General features: G+C 38.8%; 1 protein-coding gene across 1 annotated transcript in view; it reads right to left on the bottom strand.

Moving 5' to 3' along the window:
• Window positions 1–6,634, bottom strand: part of si:dkey-234i14.2 (heterogeneous nuclear ribonucleoprotein C) — a 40,270-nt gene extending 33,636 nt beyond the window's left edge. Inside the window, exons 1-2 of the mRNA XM_005915189.2 lie at window positions 6,404–6,634; window positions 2,074–2,149 (exon numbers count right to left, since the gene is read on the bottom strand). Of these exons, the coding sequence (XP_005915251.1) occupies window positions 2,074–2,149; window positions 6,404–6,425 (98 nt within the window). The 5' untranslated portion in view covers window positions 6,426–6,634. The remainder of the gene's footprint in view (window positions 1–2,073; window positions 2,150–6,403) is intronic.
• Window positions 6,635–21,015: the final 14,381 nt, after the last annotated feature.

The raw sequence follows: 21,015 nt of genomic DNA, 5'->3' as shown, positions 1-21,015 counted from the left end.
GTAACTAGTTGCCAAATACAAATAGAAAAATAAATAAATAAATGCAGTAATGGGCAGCCACTGATTTTTCCTACTCGCAAGGACACTGCTGTCCTATTTTTCCTTTAGTGTGACTGAGCCACTACACGCAATTAATCTTCTTCACGCTGGGTGAAAATTGTTTGGTGGTTTGTGCTATGTGGCTAGAAAAATGACCACATGACCACTAAGGGTGAGAAAAATGCAGTTTTTCATCCTCATGTTTTGTGACAGTTAGTTAGTACACCATCATGCATTCATGTACCCTTAAATGTGAACAGACTCAAAATAGTTTGAGTTCCACACTAGTTTGAGTGATGATCAAAACTCTGCAAAAATAATTACATCCACAAGTCTGTGCTGTAAGTGATATATGTCAGTATAGTAATCTAAATTGTTTATCAAAACAATACCTGCTTATCATTAGAACAGCATTGTCCATAAATACGCTGACGCGAAGATTAACATCAGGCTTAAAGCACCACTGCACATGCGTCACAGAGCGACCCGCATGACTGTAATCATGTTTTTTGCATGTATTAACAGGCTGGATGTGTCCCGTGCTTAGTTTAGCCTGCTGGATGTGTCTATAAGCCTCAAACGACCACAGAAATCCAACATCCTCTGCTTTAAGTCTATGTCATTTCTGCAAAATATCACGGAGGCTATATCAGGCTACATTGGGGTTGATACCTCAGGTGTTTTCCACTGGGTGTTAGTCATCGTGAGTATGTGTGTTGTATGACTAACCTCATTAATGCATGCAGTGCTGTTGAATAACTGCATGGTGGAATGGCTGAATAATGTTTGGGGGTTCAAGGTTTAGGCAGGGCTGGTTAGAGGGATTGGAGCAGGGAGCACAAGCAGAGAGCTGGATTAACTGTTTTCAAGGACATGCTGTCTACATAATACATAATGACCCATATTGCACTATTTTTACATCTATACACCACTCTAATATATGATGAAACCAACAGAAGGACATGAATACAGCTGCCTTGAATTGAAAATCATCAGTGTGTATTGTGGAGCTGGAAGCACATGTGGAGGCCCTGTTGCACAGAAGATAGAATATTAATGAGATTTTCTGATTGAGACCGAGACAAACAAGTTGGCCTCAATATCATTACATCTGTTAATATTCATTTTCTATTCTTGTTTGCATTCCTAACCTACTTTGCAGTATTTTTTTTATCCTAGAGTGGACGTCCGGCAACATATTTTAAAAATTAATGTTTTTCTCATCTTAGCTTCTTAAATGTTAAAAAAACACTTTTGTATGCGTTCAGAAACTATCATTTAATTTGGGAATTTGGTGACTTTTTCTAAATTTCTTGGACTTTTCTATTTTGTTCCCCTTTGTTTTAAATTAATTTTGAAGGACATACATGGATTTACAGAGTACATACAATGAGCCATTACCAGTGAGTACTACAAAATGAGGATCGACTCAAACTTAACAAAAAGACAGTACTCTCTGTGGTTTGTGCTAATAAAAGGAGCTTTGGCCTACAGAGCCGCAGCCAGAGAAAAATCTGCAGTTCAAAGAGAGAGTTCGAGTTGAGTAATGAAGCCATGAACAAATTCAAACAAGCCCACACACTGTCATCTCTTCCACTACCCCTCCAACTCCCTTCCCCAGCCATCTGAGCACAGAGTTTACGTTAGTGTAGCTGCACACCGCAGTATTGAACTGTCAGCAATAAACAGTAATCAGCTCCAATCATATGTGTGCACTACATCAACAGATGGATTCAAACATTGACTGATGGAGACAGCACCTCTGGCCAAAATCAATAGCAGCTTACATACACTGGTATGAAGCTAATAACAAATAATGCTGCATTGATTGGAAAGCTGAGGTGCAACCATTGAGTTACAGATAAAGGGCTGCAGCAAATAATAGAGCACATGATTATCTCTGAGTGTGTGGGGGATAGGAGAGTGTTCCTGTGTGTGTGTGTGTGTGTGTGTGTGTGTGTGTGTGTGCGCTTTGTGGGCTTTGTGGGTGTGCGAGCTTTGTGGGTGTGGGGAGGTGGGCGGTGTCATACTCACCCATAAGTGGTGTTGCTGGCCCTCTTACTGGCTGCCCTAGAGCGGCTTGACTTCAACTCTCCACTCATGCTCATGTCTGCATGAAAGAGCAACCAATTAACTTTGTACTGATACAGTAAAGAGCGACATACTGCAACACAACAAAGAGAGAGTACAAACACACACACACACACACACACACACAGGAACCTCCAGATGACTAAATGGCATACACATGGTCATGTTTATCCTACACTTGGGTCTTCTATAATTCTGGCAACATTTACATAATCTACAGCAGCTTGACATGTTGCTGACTAAAGGGCCAGCTAAGACTGACAGAAGCCAGTATCTGTTTTCACGTCCACCTCCCTCCAGCCACTTTGAGCTAGACTGTTCACTCCATTTTTATTTCCTGTCTGCAAGGATACATTGGAAACTTGGCACAGCCTCTAAAAAGCTCAACTGAGCTCTGATCTCACTCTTTCTCTCCTGCAAACACTTTTATATACATGTTTGTACTAGCCATTTAACCATAAACCATCTTGATTACAGGACACACCAGCAGCTCACTGCTCTCACTGTGCTTGCTCTCTTGTCAATTTACCAAAGGTGAGTAAAAGACAAAACAAAAACAGGCAGGAGGTAAGCAGCAAAGAGACGGGGAGAGGAGAGGAGAGAAGTCCAGTCTGACATGGACAGATGGGTGGTGAATGGAGTGTGACTGGACCAGCTGCACATACACTCGCACAGCATGATTGTCAAATGGCTGGAAGCGACAATTAATTAAGTATGGGTTTGAAAGTGTGAAAAGAAATTTAGACATACGTATGCGCCTTTACCTCCCAAAGTACACATAGCATTTTCATGAAAAAGTGACTACATCTCCTTACACTAAAAGGACAAAAGGCCTACACATTATCTTTTAAATATAATGGCTCGGCATTGTGTGCCAGGAAAACAAAACTGAGTTTTATAATGAGTTTGCTGAGCAACAGGATGACTGTATGATTGACTGCGTGATGAAGCCATTACACAGGAAGAGAGGGGAGGATGCTGCTGAGCACAGTTGTGCCGCTCAACAGGAGCAAAACCTCAGGAGGTAATCAGAGTGCTATCAGAGTAAACAAAATCCTATATACACCACAGTTAGCTCCTCCTTTGCAGACTTCACATCTATGCCCATGCATGTATGCACGTATATATGTGTATTATACTTTGTTTTGTTTTGGGGGTTTTCTGTTCAGAGGTATAGTTTCAAAAAACAAGGCAAACTGCGTTTTGAATTAAAGTGACTTCACATAAATGACAACTTGTTTTGGTGAGCCACACACAGATAGAGGCCTATGAAAAAGAAGTGAACTCACAGTGTTATAAAATACTCCACCCTGCTCTAACCACGGTGAACGCAAAGGAAAAAGTGATTCATGGTTGTTGTGATGCAATATGCATTTTTTCCCCTTGCAAATACCAAACAGTCTCACTTTAAGCAGCTACATTGTGCATTTATTAGAGCTATAAAAAAATAATAACTTGTTTGAAAGACACTACTATTGTAGGCCTTTGGATAAAATCATCTGCTAAATGAATATAATGCAGACTAAAGAGTTTTGAGGACATACGTATAGTATTGTGGATTATATGTCAAAATTGTAGCTTTTATCATGAAAACATGTTGCAGATTACAACCACTATGTTTCACTACTGTCATTTATTATCCATTTATACCATCCATTTTATTGGAGGGCAATCACAAGCAGACTATTATTTTAGTTTTATTTCTATTTTTGCTTCTAGTTTAGATGACAGATTTAAGAAAATATATGGTTTAAATATAAACACATAATTGAAACATTACTACATCATCACCGTGTGGTTAGAAACCGTACAGACAGCAATTCTGCAATACGTGCAAAATTGGATTATTTTCGACGAATACTAATATTTCAGCCATAACAAGATTGTGTAGTGATTCAGGACTCATTTACAAATCCATGACCAGCCTGAGAGATTCCAGGTGCAAACTGGCAGGGAGATATAGAACTCAAACGGCAGTATAATCTGATAGACAGTTATTTCGTAAAACTGGCTCAAAGAGCATCAGAGGACACAGCAAGGTCACATGCGATCAGCTGTAATGGGTTATAAAGCCTCAGCCTCCGCCACAGTCCATCACTATGCTTTGTATCAGCGGATGTCAGGCTGACTGCCAGAGTGCCGCTTCATACCCAGCCAAAGTTAGAGCCAGCTTAATCACACTACCTGGAAACAAAATTACATAGACACAATGTGGAAAAGCTTTTCTTATTCTGAGTTTTCAAAGCTAGAAGGAGCCTAGATTTCCCCTGAAGATCCCAGTCAATCAGCACCCACCCTGCTCTAATGAAACCTTGGACCTGGATCAAAGTTAGGAAATAGGAATCTGTGTATTCACCTCATTGGAAAACACTGAAAGTTGCTTTAAGAGTCTGCAACACATGCATTAAGGGGAGTCTGTGCACAGCACTTACTTTATTTTCACAGATTCTTTTTTAGCAAACAGTCTGAACACACACACACACTTGAAGTCACGGATGTGTGGGAGATTGGATAATGTGATCAGATAAAAACAGCTAAATCTGCCGTCTTCTATCATCATTTTTATTTTCATCCCAATTCTTCAATTTATCACGCGTTGGGCTGAACCGCATCCCTAAATGTTTGATGTATTTTTCAGCGTAATTTGATTCAACATCTTAATCGAGTAACTAACTTCAGAGCAGAACGCAAACGCTTGAGCTGCTGACTGACACTGAAATTTTCAGAGGCATTTAATTCAAATGGAATATTTGGTAATACCGTTCGCACACTCACTTTGCTTTTCTGAAGCGCTGCATCCAAAAAGTAAAAGAAAAGAGAGCGCGTATGGCTGAACGCTGTTGCAACAATCATTTAAACCAGGACTGCAAAGCTGATTTCAATTTAGCAGATTGGTTAAATTACAAAAGAACCTTGATAAAAGATTAAACTACAGTAAGATATTTTCTGCTCTTGTATTGTTCTTTGTCTGTCCTTAGTGCCTTTTCTTTTGATCACTGGTTATTGGCTTTACTTAAGCCTACTACTTATTCTGGACCAGAACAAATTTGTCAAGGCACAGTATACAGCACTATCAAGCAGCACAACCAGAATAGCAGAAATTAACATTTTATTTGATTTAGACTTACAGTTGATAATATCATTGTGACTATAGGATCACATAAATCCCCCTCACTTGTCATAAAGCTTATTAATTAATTCACATCCTGGTACCCTGTATATTAAAGTGTTGACGATGTCTAAGTATAAGTGCAGCGTGTGCAGGTCTTGTCGATATGCCGAGTCTCTGCACGTTCCTGCAACCATTAACACTTAGTTTCCACTCACAGATAAAAACAAGAAACTGTGTAACATAAATTATTACTTACAGATCTAAGGAACAAATAAAAAACAGGAAATATACTGTTTGTTGGCATGGATACATGGTAAGTTGAGAGAGATGCTAGTGTGCTAAAAAACCACGTCTCAACAGTGAAGCAGAACGCAGCATTATAGTGAGGGAGACGACAACAGTGACTTGACTTTATTTTTGCACTGTGGAAGTATTCAACAGTTTAAGATGCGTTTTACTTTCACTGTGGAGTCTTTTAGTCTATACTGACCTCGTCTGAAGCCTCTGCTTCCCCACCAGACAAGTTTGAGAACAGACTGAGGTTTCCAAACTAGTGTGGAAGTTGTGAGAAGATATTGGCACTGTGCCTGCATGGTAATGTAGTCTTATTAGAAACTGTTCATGGATGCACTGTTCACTTTGCAGATGAAGAAGAAAACTATAAAGAAATCTCAATCCATATGGAGAGATGGGTATTACAACATAATTAAGCTATAAGTCATTTCACTAGCAAAAGCCTTTGTATCCTGACTAGACCATGTGCTGACCTTGCCAATATGAGAAACACACTTGGCTTTTGCTTAAAGGTAAATTTGCCTGAAACACCTCTTAATGCATCACAGTGTTTAACATCCTCAAGTCCAGTGTCTCCTATATTACCACAGCACCTTCTGATTGGACTAATGTTTACGGACAGGGAAAAGCGAGAAAAACAGCTCTGAGGTACAAATGTAGAGAAACCGGAGCTTCAGGCTGAAGTGCACAGATGAGCACACACAAGCTGAAAAGCTTCCAGGATGAAGGGGGGAAACGGCAGTGGAGAGAAAAGGAATGAGAGGAACAATGGCAAATACTGTCTTTCAGAAACACCGTGGTGCATGCAAACATCCACTAAAACAGGCATCATCACACATACACAAGGAAACACTTCGGTATACTCACATCTTGGACTGAACAGGGTCATATCAGGGATGCAGAACAACCAGAAGACTGTTGAGTGGAAGGACTAGCCGAGGATTTCTTTCCTTCTGTTTTATAACTCTCTCGTCTTATGTCCTCACTCTCAGACTATGTGCGCGGTGTTGTTTGTGTGTACGCGCGCCGGTAAGCGTGTGCTCAAAATACTGTTTGGCTGACTGCTGTGATACTACTGAGTCAGTGACAAACCAGCTAGAGAAGCACCAATGGGATGTACCAAATTTGTTATTGTGGCAGGGGCGTACGGGAGCACTGGAATGTTCCATTAGCTGGAAAACTGGAAGGAGGGTAGGATGAGTGCGCAGCTGCTTCTCCCCACAGCAACAGGAGCTTTGGCAGGAGCTTCGGGCTTACAAATTCAAACCAGGCGAAAAGGAAGCTGCTATAGTGCATGTAGTGCATGTGTGTGTTTGTGTTTGCACTTTAATGCATGTGTCAAAGAAGAGCAGAAGCCTGAAGGCACAGGTGTGTATTTGTTTCACTTCACATGTGCACTATACAGAACTGTAGTCTCTACTGTATATAATTAGCACGACTAAAAGTAATGCAATAGGGAAATAAATTTTCCACAATCCACGGACAAAAGTGACCTATTTCCCATAGTTTCCAGTGTCATTAACATGCAGTTGTCTGCTAGGTTTCACCTCTTTTATGATTTTTCATGCTTTCAAATGTTTTTCAGGTCAATTTTGGTGCACTTTAATACAATTATCTGTCAAATAATATGCTTTGTGTTGCCATCAATTCTATTACTGGCTCACTCAAGAAGTCTGGCTTCCTGGTTTTGGCAAGTAAATGGTAAATGGCCTGTATTTATATAGCGCTTTACTAGTCCCTAAGGACCCCAAAGCGCTTTACATATCCAGTCATCCACCCATTCACACACACATTCACACACTGGTGATGGCAAGCTACATTGTAGCCACAGCCACCCTGGGGCGCACTGACAGAGGCGAGGCTGCCGGACACTGGCGCCACCGGGCCCTCTGACCACCACCAGTAGGCAACGGGTGAAGTGTCTTGCCCAAGAACACAACGACCGAGACTGTCCAAGCCGGGGCTCGAACCGGCAACCTTCCGATTACAAGGCGAACTGCCAACTCTTGAGCCACAATCGCCCCAAGTGAAATTCCATTTATTTTCCATTAATTTTCTGCTGCTTATCCAGATTCAGGCCGAGGAGACAGCAGTCTGAGTTGAGAATCCCAGACTTCCTTCACCACAGCCACCTATTCCAGCTCATCCTTCTTATCCGTAATCTCTTCATGGAGTCCTGGGTCTGCCCCAGGGCCTCCTCCCTGAAGGACATGCCCAGAGTAGCTCACCTAGGAGGAGGCATTCTAGTCAGTTGCCTGTACCACCTCAACTGGCTCCTTTCGATGTGGAGGAGCAGCGGCTCTATTCCGAGTCCCTCTCAAATGACCGAGCTCCTCACTCTATCTCTAAGGGAGAACCCAGCTAGTCTTCAAAGGAAAATAAATGTAAAAAATAATAATAAAAAAGAAAAAAAGAATATGATTCACTTTGGATCTCGCCCCAGTCCATCTGTCAATCTAATGTTCTCCCTTCACTCGTGAACAATGTTGAATCAAATCCACAAAACACATGTAGACTGGTTGGACAAGTGCAGCCTTGAATATCATCGAGATTATAAGCTGGTCCAGTGTTCCAGGCAAGTGAAATTCCAGTATTTTATTGTATGCTATTAGTGTGGTAATTGGCAAATATGATATGTTTGAAGTCCATGGAGCAGCTTGCTAACCAGAGTAACTTAGCATGCCAGCCTCTTATTAAAATGTTGCCACTTTGTCTTAAAGAAAAACAAAATCATCTGTAGCTAACATGCTAATACAGCTTCAAAACAGGGCTCCCTCAACCAATAAAATTTAATCACTGCAGTCATGCCCATCTTTTATATACAGTTTATGGTACACACACATTATGTGAGTAAACAGAAAATAAAACAGGAAACGATCATATAAGTAGTGACTTTATCTCAACACAAAACCTATACTGCACTGGAGGCAAGTTACATGTAAGACAGCTGAGAAAGTAACCGAAGATTTCATTGCAATCCTAGTAATGTCCCATTTCTCAGCATTATTTCCATCTCTGGGATCTTGATTATAATTAATACTGTATCGCAAAACACACCCAGCAGAATCCTGTTTTGCGTGGTGAAAACTGTGCATGCTGTCTAATCGCTGTTTCACTTTTGTTGCGCGGTAGTTAGAGAGCGAATACACCTGAGGGCGTTTAATCTTTCTAGCTCCCGAGGAGGGGGCTTTCATGTGGGGTTTGTTTAATTAGCTCCTTTAACTACCAACACAGAGTGAGACTGGCTGCAAGCCAAACTTTAATCTTAGGCAACTCTAAAATGATTATTAGCTCTTTTCACACTACACTTAACCCAGACAAAATTGCTTTATTAAACTGTTAACTCTTGGATAACTGTGTTGTTAAGTGACAAGGAGCTGAAACCCTATAACTTATCACTCAGTAAGGTAGAACAGCACAGTGTATCTTGTATCTTTAGACACTTTTTTATTAGCTGCCCAGTACAAAAACACAGGGTGATTCTAAAAGAGCTTTTATTTGAAAACCTGAAAGGTTTAGGAAAATGGAAAGTGGAAAAGAAGAAGTAGCAAACCTAAGAAAAGGGATTTACAACAGGTGAACAGTATGAGAAAATCATGTCCCTGAAAAATAGGAAAAAAATCCAGCAAAGACCTGACACTGGACCTGAGATGAATCTGGCCCTTCAGCTGATCTGGCTACTGTTCACTGAAGCCTCATCAGAAATGGTTTTAGTGGAAGGATGGCTGTCAATGCCGTTTCCCTTCCTTAACAATGCCATTCTTAAGGAAGGGAACAATCATCATTCCATAAAACCTGTTGGCACTGATTATGAGTGTTGGTTCAAATCCTGACATATATACATATGTAAGAGGTCAGGAGAAAGCTGGAACCGTGGGTGTCAGCAAATGTCTGTAAAACACAGTGGAGGTTCTGTTATGGTTTAGGTCTCCAGTTCAGTTAGTGGTGTTTGGGATCTTGTCAAAACTGATGGAATTATGATTGTAGTACCATGATGGTGAATTTGGATCCATCATGTAACATCATCTGGAAAGCATCTGACTTGAAACACCTTCCTTTTTCAGAATGACAGTTATCCCGAACACCCTGCTAATGCAGTAAAAGCATACCTGGTCTGAAAGCCAGGATTTCATCATTTTTGAAGTAGTGTGGGGTTGTGTTGAACAGAACAAAATCAGCCAAAATATACAGAAAAAAGTACTACACAGTACTGTGATTCAGCCGTGCCAAGCGAGCTACTTCATGGATTTGTCATAATTATAAAATGCATTTATTTATTTTTACATGTGCCTGGTTTAGTTAGCATTTCGCAGCTCTGTCTTTTGTGTGAGAGTCAATATCACAAGTACAGTTCAGAATACTGACCACTACTCAAAATCCAGCGCAATTACAATACGGAAAAAGAGGTAGAGATGATATACAGGAAGCCTGTTAGGGATGGGATACTGCTGTTTTTTTTTCCAGGTTGAAGGTACTTATGGTGGAAGTTGAACTTTATTTGTGTAGTGGTAATTTAAAAAAAGTAGTGTGTGAATAATAGTGTTACAGTGATACACCTACACAGTTAAGTCGAAACTCAGCTATAGGCCTGCAGAAAGAAATTTGTTTTAGCTGACATACTCAAGCTGTGCTTAGCCATCTGAAAAATTGACCACATAGCAAAGCATATGCTGTGGGCTATATACTCTTGATAAACTCTCATGAGGAGGCAGGCACCCATGCTGAGGTTTAGCATGAAGTAGTGACTGAGGTCAAGAAATAAAATAAAATAAACTTTTCCTACATGAAAACTTCTAAAACTACTGTATTTTTGTTGGTTAGTGATGCATCTTGAAAAATTTGTAATAGACTCAAGATTCTTAAATCCTTATTCACATTCATACTGTCATGGTCCCTCTGCCCTCCTGGTCTTAGACCTGCTTTCTCGTCTACATCTGAAGTAGCCACTCACACATCTGATATAGATGATTGGTTGTGTATCTTAGACTGCCTAGTTTTGATGCTCTGTTTCCTGGTTACCTGTTAATCCATACTTACCTGATTTAGCCATCACAGATCTTTTGCTGGTGTATCCGCCTTTTGGAGAAACCTACCTGTTCAACTATTGTCCACTAAAGCATACTTACCTGAGTGCAAATTTGTGGATTTTGAGAATACTTGTCTGTACACACCCTTGTGGAGAAACTGCAAAGTCCTACATCCATGCCTCTGAATGCCAAAGAAGATTAATCTAAAGCCTTCCTTGTAAAGACAGTTACTACTATCCTGAACTGGCAACCTGTGTAAACAAAACACTCTTACCTGCCAAATCGCCTGGTTGTAATTGGACTTAACTCAGCAAAAAAAAAACCCAAAAAAACCCTGAAACTCATTGCTTGAACTATTGTCAGTACTTAGTCACTGTCTGAAAGTGTTCATTAACACCATTGCACTGCATCCTGCCATCAAGTCTTTTGCACAAACTGTGACACATACATAAAACACAAAACTCTTTTGTGTTTAAAACATGAATTTACAGCTGGAGTCTCAGTTTTCTTTCAATTCTCTGCATTCAAACGCAGATCCTAAGAATATATGAAAAGTTATTTTTTGTACTGACACCTGGATATCAACAAATCATACCATGTACTCCAGCACAGTTATGAAGCAATTAAAAGAACAGAATTGTACCTTTCAATATCAGTACGTTACAGCTGATGTGGATAACAAAAGAGCATAAGTGAACGCATAGTGCATTCTCCATCTCCCTCTTAAGGGCTCAAAGTCTAAAGCTGCCGATCACCTGCTTGCTTTCAAATGAAACAGGTCTTCATTTATTTCAGCTAAAGCTTCATTCCTTTTCTTCATTTTTTTCTATTGGATAGAAAAATACATAGAACCTACTTTGTTAGCTGTTTCAGAAAACATATACATGCAACAATACTAGCAAATACTTTGCACTGTTTAAAAAATGGGAACAATAATAATAATCTGGTCCTTTGCAAGTCTTACCTCAGTTGGATAAAAAAACATAGCATCTTACACCAAATCAGTTTATTTATGCAACAAGAATTAAGTCAGAATGCAGAAGCAGTCCTGTGAAAAACTAAGTAAGTTTAGCTTCCATACGAATTAAGAGGCGTAGAAGCAGCCAGGTGCTGATAATCGAATGTATTTAATTAATTCATCATAACCAAGTGTGAGCATCTCTGTAACAGCAGACGTTTGCTGGCTTGGAGGAATCACATGTGTGTTAGCATAGAGCCAAGGAGAACATCAGTGGTAAATGTAAAGAATCAACAATTGCCTATCAGTACTGGAAGGTACATGGCCATTTACAAAGAACCAACATGTGGACTGACAAGTGGAAAGCAAGAGTTTCCAATTTTCCTAGAGGAAGTAGCAACAAATGGCAAGGTCAGACTGTGCAACACTCAGAGAAACTGCAAAACAATACAAGAGCCACAGGCCTCAGTTAGCATGTTAAATATTAAAGTTCATGACACTGGAAAGGTTGAACAACTATGTCTCGTTGGGAAGGATTGCCAGGGAAAAAAGTCTCTTCTCTGTAAAAAAACAAAATAATGGCAGCAGAGCTCAAGTTTGCAAAAGTGCATCTGAGCAAACCACCCTGTCCTGTTTAGACAGGACAAGAACAAAATGGAAATGTTTGGCTGGACAGCACCAAGTTTATTGAAAATCAGACATATCGTATCAGCACAAAAACCTTGTACCAGCTGTCAAGTACGGAGGTGGAGGGTTGATGATTTAGGCCAGTGGTCCCCAACCCCCGGGCCTCGGACAGGTACCGGTCCGTGAGTTGTTTGGTACCGGGCCGCGAGAGTTGAGGCTCTGGTGTGAAATGTATCTTTTTCAAGGTTTTTATCGGTTTTCAGCGTTATTTTGTTATCGTTTTTATCGTTAACTCTGTTTTCCTGGGTCTTTTCACGTGTGTTATGAATAAATCTTCTTTTTTTCGGTATTGGTACTAGTTTTATTTTGTTGTATTTAAAGGCCGGTCCGTGAAAATATTGTCGGGCATAAACCGGTCCGTGGCGCAAAAAAGGTTGGGGACCGCTGATTTAGGCCATAAGACCATATTGGGATCTAGATATCTTGCAGTCCTAGAGTCGACCATGAACGCCACACAAATTGTGTGATGCAACAAGACAGTGGTCCCAAACACAGCAACAGATCTAATATAGAAATCGAAAAAGAAAAGAGTCGAGGTGTTCCACATGGCTCAAAGTCCAGAACTTAACCCAAGTGAACCTTAAGACAGCTGTGCATAAACAAATGCCTAAATGAATTAAAGCAACGTTGCAAAGAATAGTGGTCCACCTTTCCTCTACAACAATGTGAGAGATTAATAAAGTCATATAGAAAACGAATGCTTCAAATTACTTTAAATTATTGTGAGATTCTGCAAGCAACTGAATTATCCAATTATTTACTTTTTCACACTGCTTCTGCGCTTTGGCTTAATTTTTGTTAAATAACCACTCTTGTCATTTATATTTATATTTACAAAGTTTAAGTACTTACTATGGACCACATTATTTTTATGATGTCCTGAAACTTTAGATTAGAAAGATTATAGAAGTACCTCTATTTGACTGAACGTGCCTGTAAAAGAGGATTATATGAGCTGGTCCATCTGTAATAAATACAGGATGAATTAAAATGTTCTCATTTTAATTTACTTTGTTCTGTTATGGGATGACTCGGCAGCGTGTCCTACACATACTCTCCTCTCCTGATTAGCCTCTTTTTGTGTTCACACCCAGACAGACAGCAGCGACCAATGCCCAATGAAAATCAGTGTTCAGCGAGGTATTACTGTATCTTGACATGATAATCTTCTTTTTAAATGCACCACTGCACTCTTTCCTCCACCATGGAGCACTGCAGACAGCTCATACATTATCATTGAGTGCCTTTTCTCTTTCCTTACCCCTTCCTTCTCCATGTCACACCCACTGAATCCCCCACCTTCCCCCTGCCACTCTCTCCAGCTTGAGTGTCTCAGTGTGAAAACCTCATTATGTTTTGCTACTGGACCTGCAAACTCAATTGGACAGCAAGTTATAGTTCATGTCTGAGCCAGTGTGTCTGCTATTGTGTTTCTGTTTGAGTGTGGATGCGCATGCATTCATTTCTGTTTTGTGTGCGTGCATGCACCTGTATGTGATCTGTGGTGAATGAATCAAAAGGGCTCCATCACTGTGACAGTCCTCAGGTGGGGCAGTTTTTTTAAGCATTTAATAACTGTGGCAGCCGTGTAATTTGGCTGATGATAATGTCTATGCATTTCAAGACAGCTTTATACTGGCACTATTCACTTAGCTTTAATGCTAACCTTGAGCGATCGGGCTAAACATATTCTTTTGTGCAGTACAAACATTTTATTTATGACCAAACACTGACCAATGCTTCCAGAATACCTATAAATTATTATGACTTATACTTTAAGATGTTAAAGTGTAAAAGATGGTATACAAAAATCGACAACCTTGGATTGTAATCTTTTCCTGAAAATATAGCCCAGTGTTCTGAGGTTGTAAAACATGAATTTGGACTTTGTCTTTATTGTGAGGAGCTTGAATGTGAGATAACAGTGTCCTCTGTGCAGTTTGATCTCAGTTTTGGCTGAGGCCGTTTCTCCCTGGAGCATCTCTCGGACAGAGACCACACACAAAACTGTATGCTGTTTCCAGACTTGTGATGTAGTGAACAAAGAAAAATTGGCTTGACAAAGAGCACAGTAGGTTCCTCAGAGGATGAGCCAACCTATATTGGGCATTCTCTGATGAGTAATTAGTAGGAGGATTCAATTATGTTCAGAGATAGTGAGAACCTGAAACTCAGTTAACTTTGCATTACTGCCTCCTTCCCTGCCTCCTACCGTGAGAGAGCGGAGAGTGTGGCTGAACTGAGTCGCATTCTCAAACAACCCCATTCATCATCCTCCAGAGCCCTATCTTTTTCTGTCAGGGATAGTCTTGTTCACTTGGACTGCCCAGCTGTGACGAAAGAAAAAAAAAATCTCTTAACTAACCAGAAACTTCTGTGTCATCTTGAGAGCCTGACAGAAATCAGAAAAGACAGAAAAACAAAAACAACTCAACAAGGAAAATATGAAAGAGACTAAAACTATTAAACACACTTAATAAAAATAAATATAATCATATACAAACAAACAAGCAAAAACTACCTTAAGAATTAAGGGAATTTTTATGTAGAGCTTGAGCACCAGCAAAAAAAGAGCCAATTCAATTTGGTGCTGATTTGGATAAATATGAGGGTACTGGAAGTTTGTTTCATATTTGCTCAAAGGGGTTCATACGATTGTTGGTGTTTTCTATGTTTTTTCTGTTTTGCTGTATGGTCTTTAGCTTACAATGTAAAATGCCCTGAGGCAACAGTTTTTCTGATTTGGTGCTTTAAAAATAAATTTCAATTGAAACTGAATTGAATATTTCCATCAGACCAGCACCTTGTGACCAGGTGTCCCCTCAAACAATTTGCATTGATCTCTTGCTATACAGGGAGGTGTGCACAGCATGCCAGCTGTTCTAAAATGCTAGAATATGTCAGAGTAGTTTAATAAACATTATAGTGAATTGATATTTGATATTGCTCCTTTGGCATTTAAGTACTCAGGTATGTGTACATGTCGTCATATTAATTGTTTTTCTAATAAGCAGTTATGAAGTTTGGGTACTGTAGTTATGATGTAAGAGTACTCTCTAAGTATCCTTCTGTTTTGGTCTTCTTTGCTTCAACTGGACACAAATTATTGTGTTGTAGAGGACAAAACTTTTTAAAAAAAAACTTTCTTAATAAAACTGAGGGTGGCATAGTGAGGATATCATTTTTTTTCACCAATATGACATGTTGCCTGTTTACTGCACAAACTTTATGCATTTTTCTGGATTCATTTATCTTTAGTAGGCCTTTCAGATATAAAGGATAAACTAACTCGTTTAAGTACGCAGTACAGATCTACTCAAGCGCTGTAGATTTTCAATTCAATGGAGTTTTATATTTATGTATCAACAAATCACAACAACAGTTGCCTTTATTTTTTTTAAGGTAAATACCCTACAATAATACAAAAAAAAAAAACCTTTCACAATCAGAGTAACGAGCAAGCACTCTGTGACAGTAGGAAGGAAAAACTCTCTTTTAACAAGACGAGACCTCCAGCAGAACCAGACTTAGGGAGGGGCAGTATTATGCTATAACATGTTAGGGTTGAGAAGGAGATGGGACAAAAACTGAAGGTAAACAGCTGACTTTAAACTTATATACATGCCAGAAATTACCTGTTTAAATATTTTGTTTCTATTGATTTTTATCTAGCAAAAGGCTCTCGAAATACAATTTTCTCTAAATATATTTATTTTCCATTTTCCTCATGTAACAACAAAATAAGATAGCTGTGTAAATATACTGTTCCTGTTTTGGTGGTTACAAATAAACTCTGGGTTGAATTTGATTGTGTTTGTCCGTTGTAACAGTTTGTGGGGGTTTTGTAACAGTAACTATTTTTGAGCTGGTTCAGCATAGTACTCCATGTATCAACTTTATGTAAACAAAAAGGAATGATGCTGAATGAAGGATTAAGTTCTTGAAAGTACTTAATCAAAGAGCTATATGTGTATACATACATATATCGTAACATATATTTATATATATGTGTGTGTATGTACATTGTACAAGTAAATGCATAGTTATTTATAGAATTTTAGTTTTTCTTCTTAGGAAGGAGTAATAAGACATATGGAGAGAATATTATGTCAGTGCACTCTGGTATATTGCTTGTGTATATTAGAATTCATTTATTCATGATTTTAAGACTTATTTTGTCTGATTTGTCAAAATAGTTCCATAAGAATCAATGTGCTGCAGAAAATATCATCACAAAACCTGGGTGAAGAAGAATGCTATCATTATTGCAAGATTGTTTATTCAGCCAACTTCTCTCCTCTGGGTGTCAAATAGAACAGCTTGTTGTCCAGTACTAGAGTTACCAAGCCATGTGTGAAGAAACATTTGTACCGATGTCTAAATAGTTTAAATGATCTAGCGCTAATCCAATTTTGCATGTCAGTTTGTTGAAAAAGTAAACTAAAAATTAGGTTGCACTAAAGAGGGCCATAGTGTGGTTAGTGTGCACTGTTCATTCTTGGTTTTTGGCCTTGACCCTGTGTACAGACTTTTGTCTAAGACCTCTAAATAATTCAATGAAGTGATATACACTAGATGATGAAACTTCTTCTTTCCCCCATAATTTTAGGATAAAATGTTACGTTACACTAACAGTCCAGTTGGACTATCTGTCTGTGTAGTCTCTCTCACAAGGCGGTAAAATCCTTTATTTAACTTCAGAAAGACTCAGTCTCTGTGATGTTCTTTTGTAATCTGTATGTAATCATGTTACTAATTAAGGCCATTAGTTGTGAAATGTTCAGCCAGGTGGTTTTTAAACAGTACATAACCAATCATGTATTTCATTGGACCGACATTTTGAAACATGTTGCAGGAATCGAATTCAAAGTCAGCGTATATTTTATTCATTTCATTTATTCATTTTGGGATTTTAACCCGACACTGCTTCAAAAATATTGAAGTTGAGACTTGGGGCAGCTGACAGGATTCCTCTGTTTCTCTATCTAGGTATGCTTTTACTGCATTGGCTCTGTGTTTAGGATCTTTGTCAGGCTGAAAAATGAAGCCAGTCTAACACTTTCCAAATTCCATCGCATGGTAGATCAAAATACTTTTGTGGCATTCTTAATACAACCAATTTTGACAAAGCTAAATTGCAGCCCAAACTATGACAGAGCCTCCACCGTGTTTTACTGATGGCTGTAGACATTCATGGTTGTACTTCTCTCCTTAGCCAGTTATAGAGAAGCACACAATCAGAATGAATACTGTTATTGCCCCAAACATGTTGTAGGTAACTACATAGCTTCATATTTGCCTAATCAGACTGAGAAAGTGACAAAATGTTCATGTTGACTTTGCACTGGCTATTATTGAGTCTAACTACTGGTTCGGGCAGTCAAAGCTGCCATGTTGTATTTGGTGCGCTGTTGTTTTTATCCAGTGGCAATGTCAGAATATTTTGTTCTTCAAATGTCAGTCATTCTCATAGGCAGCGAGCAGGCCAACAAAAGACCTTAAATGGCGTACTCATGGAGCGAGAACTATATGTGATTCCAGTAATAGGTGTGTGTGCATGTGTGTGTCGTCTTGTCTTGTTATATTAAAAAACTTTGTATCCATGTCAGAAAAGCAGTAATGAGGAAGCAGCTACTCGTTTTAAAACAGAATAATTGCCACTTACTGCTGTTACTTTTTGTCAGGACTAACTGCCTCTTTGACAGAATAGCATCTCTATGCTTCCTGGTTATTATCATTTAAGCCTTCATTCTTTGACCAAGACCCGTGTCTCTGTAATAGAAAGTCATTGCAGCAGATTATCCTTTACCCTATGCATCAGTCTCCTTCATCCTTTGCACCACTCCTCATCATCGGCTCCCCTCTGTAGCATTCAGAAAATAATATACTTTTCCCAGTTTGTCAGGCTGCATCACTCTTTGAAGTTAATGAGTCAAAACTATCAGTCGTTTCGCTTTTAATTAGAAAACGGACAGAATGATTACAATTTTAATTGAAGTTGTCATTTTCAATTAAGATATGACATCCTTGAGAAGCCCTCTCGTCTCACAGCCCTTTATTTATTCATTTATCAAGAGCCTCCTGGAGATGTTTCACTCCAGATCTCATTTCTCTTCTTCTCCTCCTCTTTTCCTGTTTGGGACTCTCATCATGCCACCACTCTATGTCTTAATGTCTGTTTAATGTCTTATTTTTACCCTCATCTTACACTCTACTATGGCCATTATTCTTAATCACTATTCCTACTCAGTCCCTTACAGAAAAGCTGCTCGTCTAAGTCTCTTTTTACTCCACTGCATCACATTTTATATTCGTCTGTCAACATCCCTCTTCTTTAAAATGAGTAAAGAAATGTGAATGGATCTAATTTATTTGCTTTTATTTGCTTTACAAAATATGTTAAAAAATGTGTTTGGTAACTTCCACAATTAACACAAATTACAATAATGCATCACATCTCTTGGATGTTGATAACGCCGCCTCACGTGGGTCGGTTATAAGGAGATTAATGTGTTAAAAAAACACTTTAAGTGAGATTCAGGGCTCGATGTATGACAAAGCTAAAAGAGTCGGGGTACAGAGCACAGTGTGCGTTAATCTAAAACCTGTAAATTCTGAACCAAAGTTGTTTATATTTTTTACCCGGAGGCTATTTCCTCAAAAGCTGAAGCTTTAGGAGGGAGTTTTCTCTTCCAGCAAGAACAAGTTTCACAGATAAATAAGAAAGACAACCACTGAATTTTAGATGGCATTTTAAATATTCCCTCAGATTCTTTTGTGATAGAGTTTACAGTTTTCAAGATTCAGCTAGCACATGAAATATAAATGTTGGTGAGAGATGTTTCTGATTTCTGATGATGGCTTTGTTGTTTAAGATTATGAAAACACAAAATACTGTGTGTTCAAGCCAGGACTCTTTGATCTTGAAAAAGAGAATGTTATAGATGACTGGATTTCAAACAGTGATATAATCTGCCGGTCAACTCGCCAATAGTTTGGTCAAAACGTCTTTGTGTGTATGTTTCATGAGGCGACTTCATCCATTTGTCCATGGACTGATTATTAGTTTTGCCTAAGGAAAAAATAAACTACCTTTAAAAAAACACTCACTGTACTTAGATATTTCCAGGGACACTGTGCTAAAGACGATGCTTGTGTAACTGCATTTTGTTAAAACAGCTGGTCAGAAAGTTAAGTGTAACTGACTGTGTTTCTCTCTTTTATAGAGGAATTAAAATCATTTAAAATTTTGTGACAGGCTGGCAGGACGACAGGTGTACCCCAGCTCTCGTCCTGTGACATCTGTGATGGGCTCCGGACCCCATGTGACCCTGAATTGGATAAGGAGAAGAAAATGTATGGGTGTATAAATGACTATTTAACTAAATGCAAACACTCATTCATTAATTATTCACTGAGGCTCAGAAGGCTAGCAGGTAAAAACGGGTATGATTTTTTGTTGACCATAATTTTTTGTGGTTGATCACAGCACTGATATTTGCAGACAGTGTGAGCTTGTTTTAAAAAGCTTGACTTCTGTCTTTGTGGATTCTGTAATTTTCCCTGAAATATGAACCACAATTCTTTTATCTTATTCGACTAACTAAAGAACATGACCTTTATAATAACAGATTAGGAGAACTCTACATGGACAGAAATGCAAATGTGCACGACTCCGTATTGCATTTTTAACAAAGGACTATTCACACACAACTAAAAAAGTGCACGCACAGCACTGCTCCCAAACAAATACATACAGGAATTCTGTTGTGGACGGTTAGGCTGCACAGACAAGGATGCTCAGAATTTTAAGGCAGAAGTTGCAGTTGTTGAACATTGTTTTCTTTTGTACTGGTTATTTGTTGCCAATTGCAAGAAGAGCTTGTTCATTCCTAAAAGAACATCATGTCTGATAGAGTGCTGGAACAGGTGCCAGCCAATGGAGGCTGTGCTTTTCTTTTCTTTTTCTTTGATTAATGAAAAAAAGGTAACAATAAGTCCTTGCACACAAACAGCTGTGTTCATTGCTAACTATGGGATTCCATCAAAACTGCTGTTTAAATTTAAATTTCTATTTGTTATTATTATTAGATTATTATTATTAGCTTAGGTGAAATGTATTAATACAGCAAGACATACAGAGATGTTGTGTTTTGGGGCTGAGTACAATTATGTTGGTTATATAAATGTGGCAATTATGTGTAATTATGTTTGTACCCTGGACTTCTTGTGCTGTTCTACATTTCTGCTTCTCGGTCATATATTTAGTTTTCCTCCATTCTTTTTTTTCCTGCTTCTTCCTTCGGTTCTTCTTGTCCTCACCTCTTCCAAACTGGAGGGGTGGGTGGCTACAGCTCTTTGCAGTCCATTTCCTAGTGAGGAGGCTCTTGAGTGCAGCCCGAGCCATTCTTTGCCTGCACAATGCTGTATTCACATTAACTCTTATCAAAGTTCATCTTGCATCCAAATACTGTGCGCTGCTCAATACCGACTGCACTGAAAGGAGAAAATGAAAAAGACAAAGCAAGCAGCCGAGAACGAGAGGGAGAGAGCAGTGTGTAGATAAAGGACAAAGAAATAATAGTTTAATGGTGATTGGAGATGGGTGGAATAATCATGGCAGTCGTCTGACTGCACAGTAAAAAAAATTGTAATATAAAAGTATTTTACTGTGTATTTTACAGTTTTGTACCGTTTTTCTAGAATATCATTAAATTCACATAAATAGACTGTGATTTTACATTTCAAATGTAAATTAACGTAAAATCATTGTAAATGTAATAAAACATAATTTTCTTGTTTTTTTA

This window comes from Haplochromis burtoni, unplaced genomic scaffold (genome assembly GCF_018398535.1).
Source record: "Haplochromis burtoni strain Fernald_Lab_line unplaced genomic scaffold, NCSU_Asbu1 Contig_11, whole genome shotgun sequence".
NCBI classification, from domain to species: Eukaryota; Metazoa; Chordata; class Actinopteri; order Cichliformes; family Cichlidae; genus Haplochromis; species Haplochromis burtoni.
This window is presented reverse-complemented; position numbering and strand designations above follow the sequence as displayed.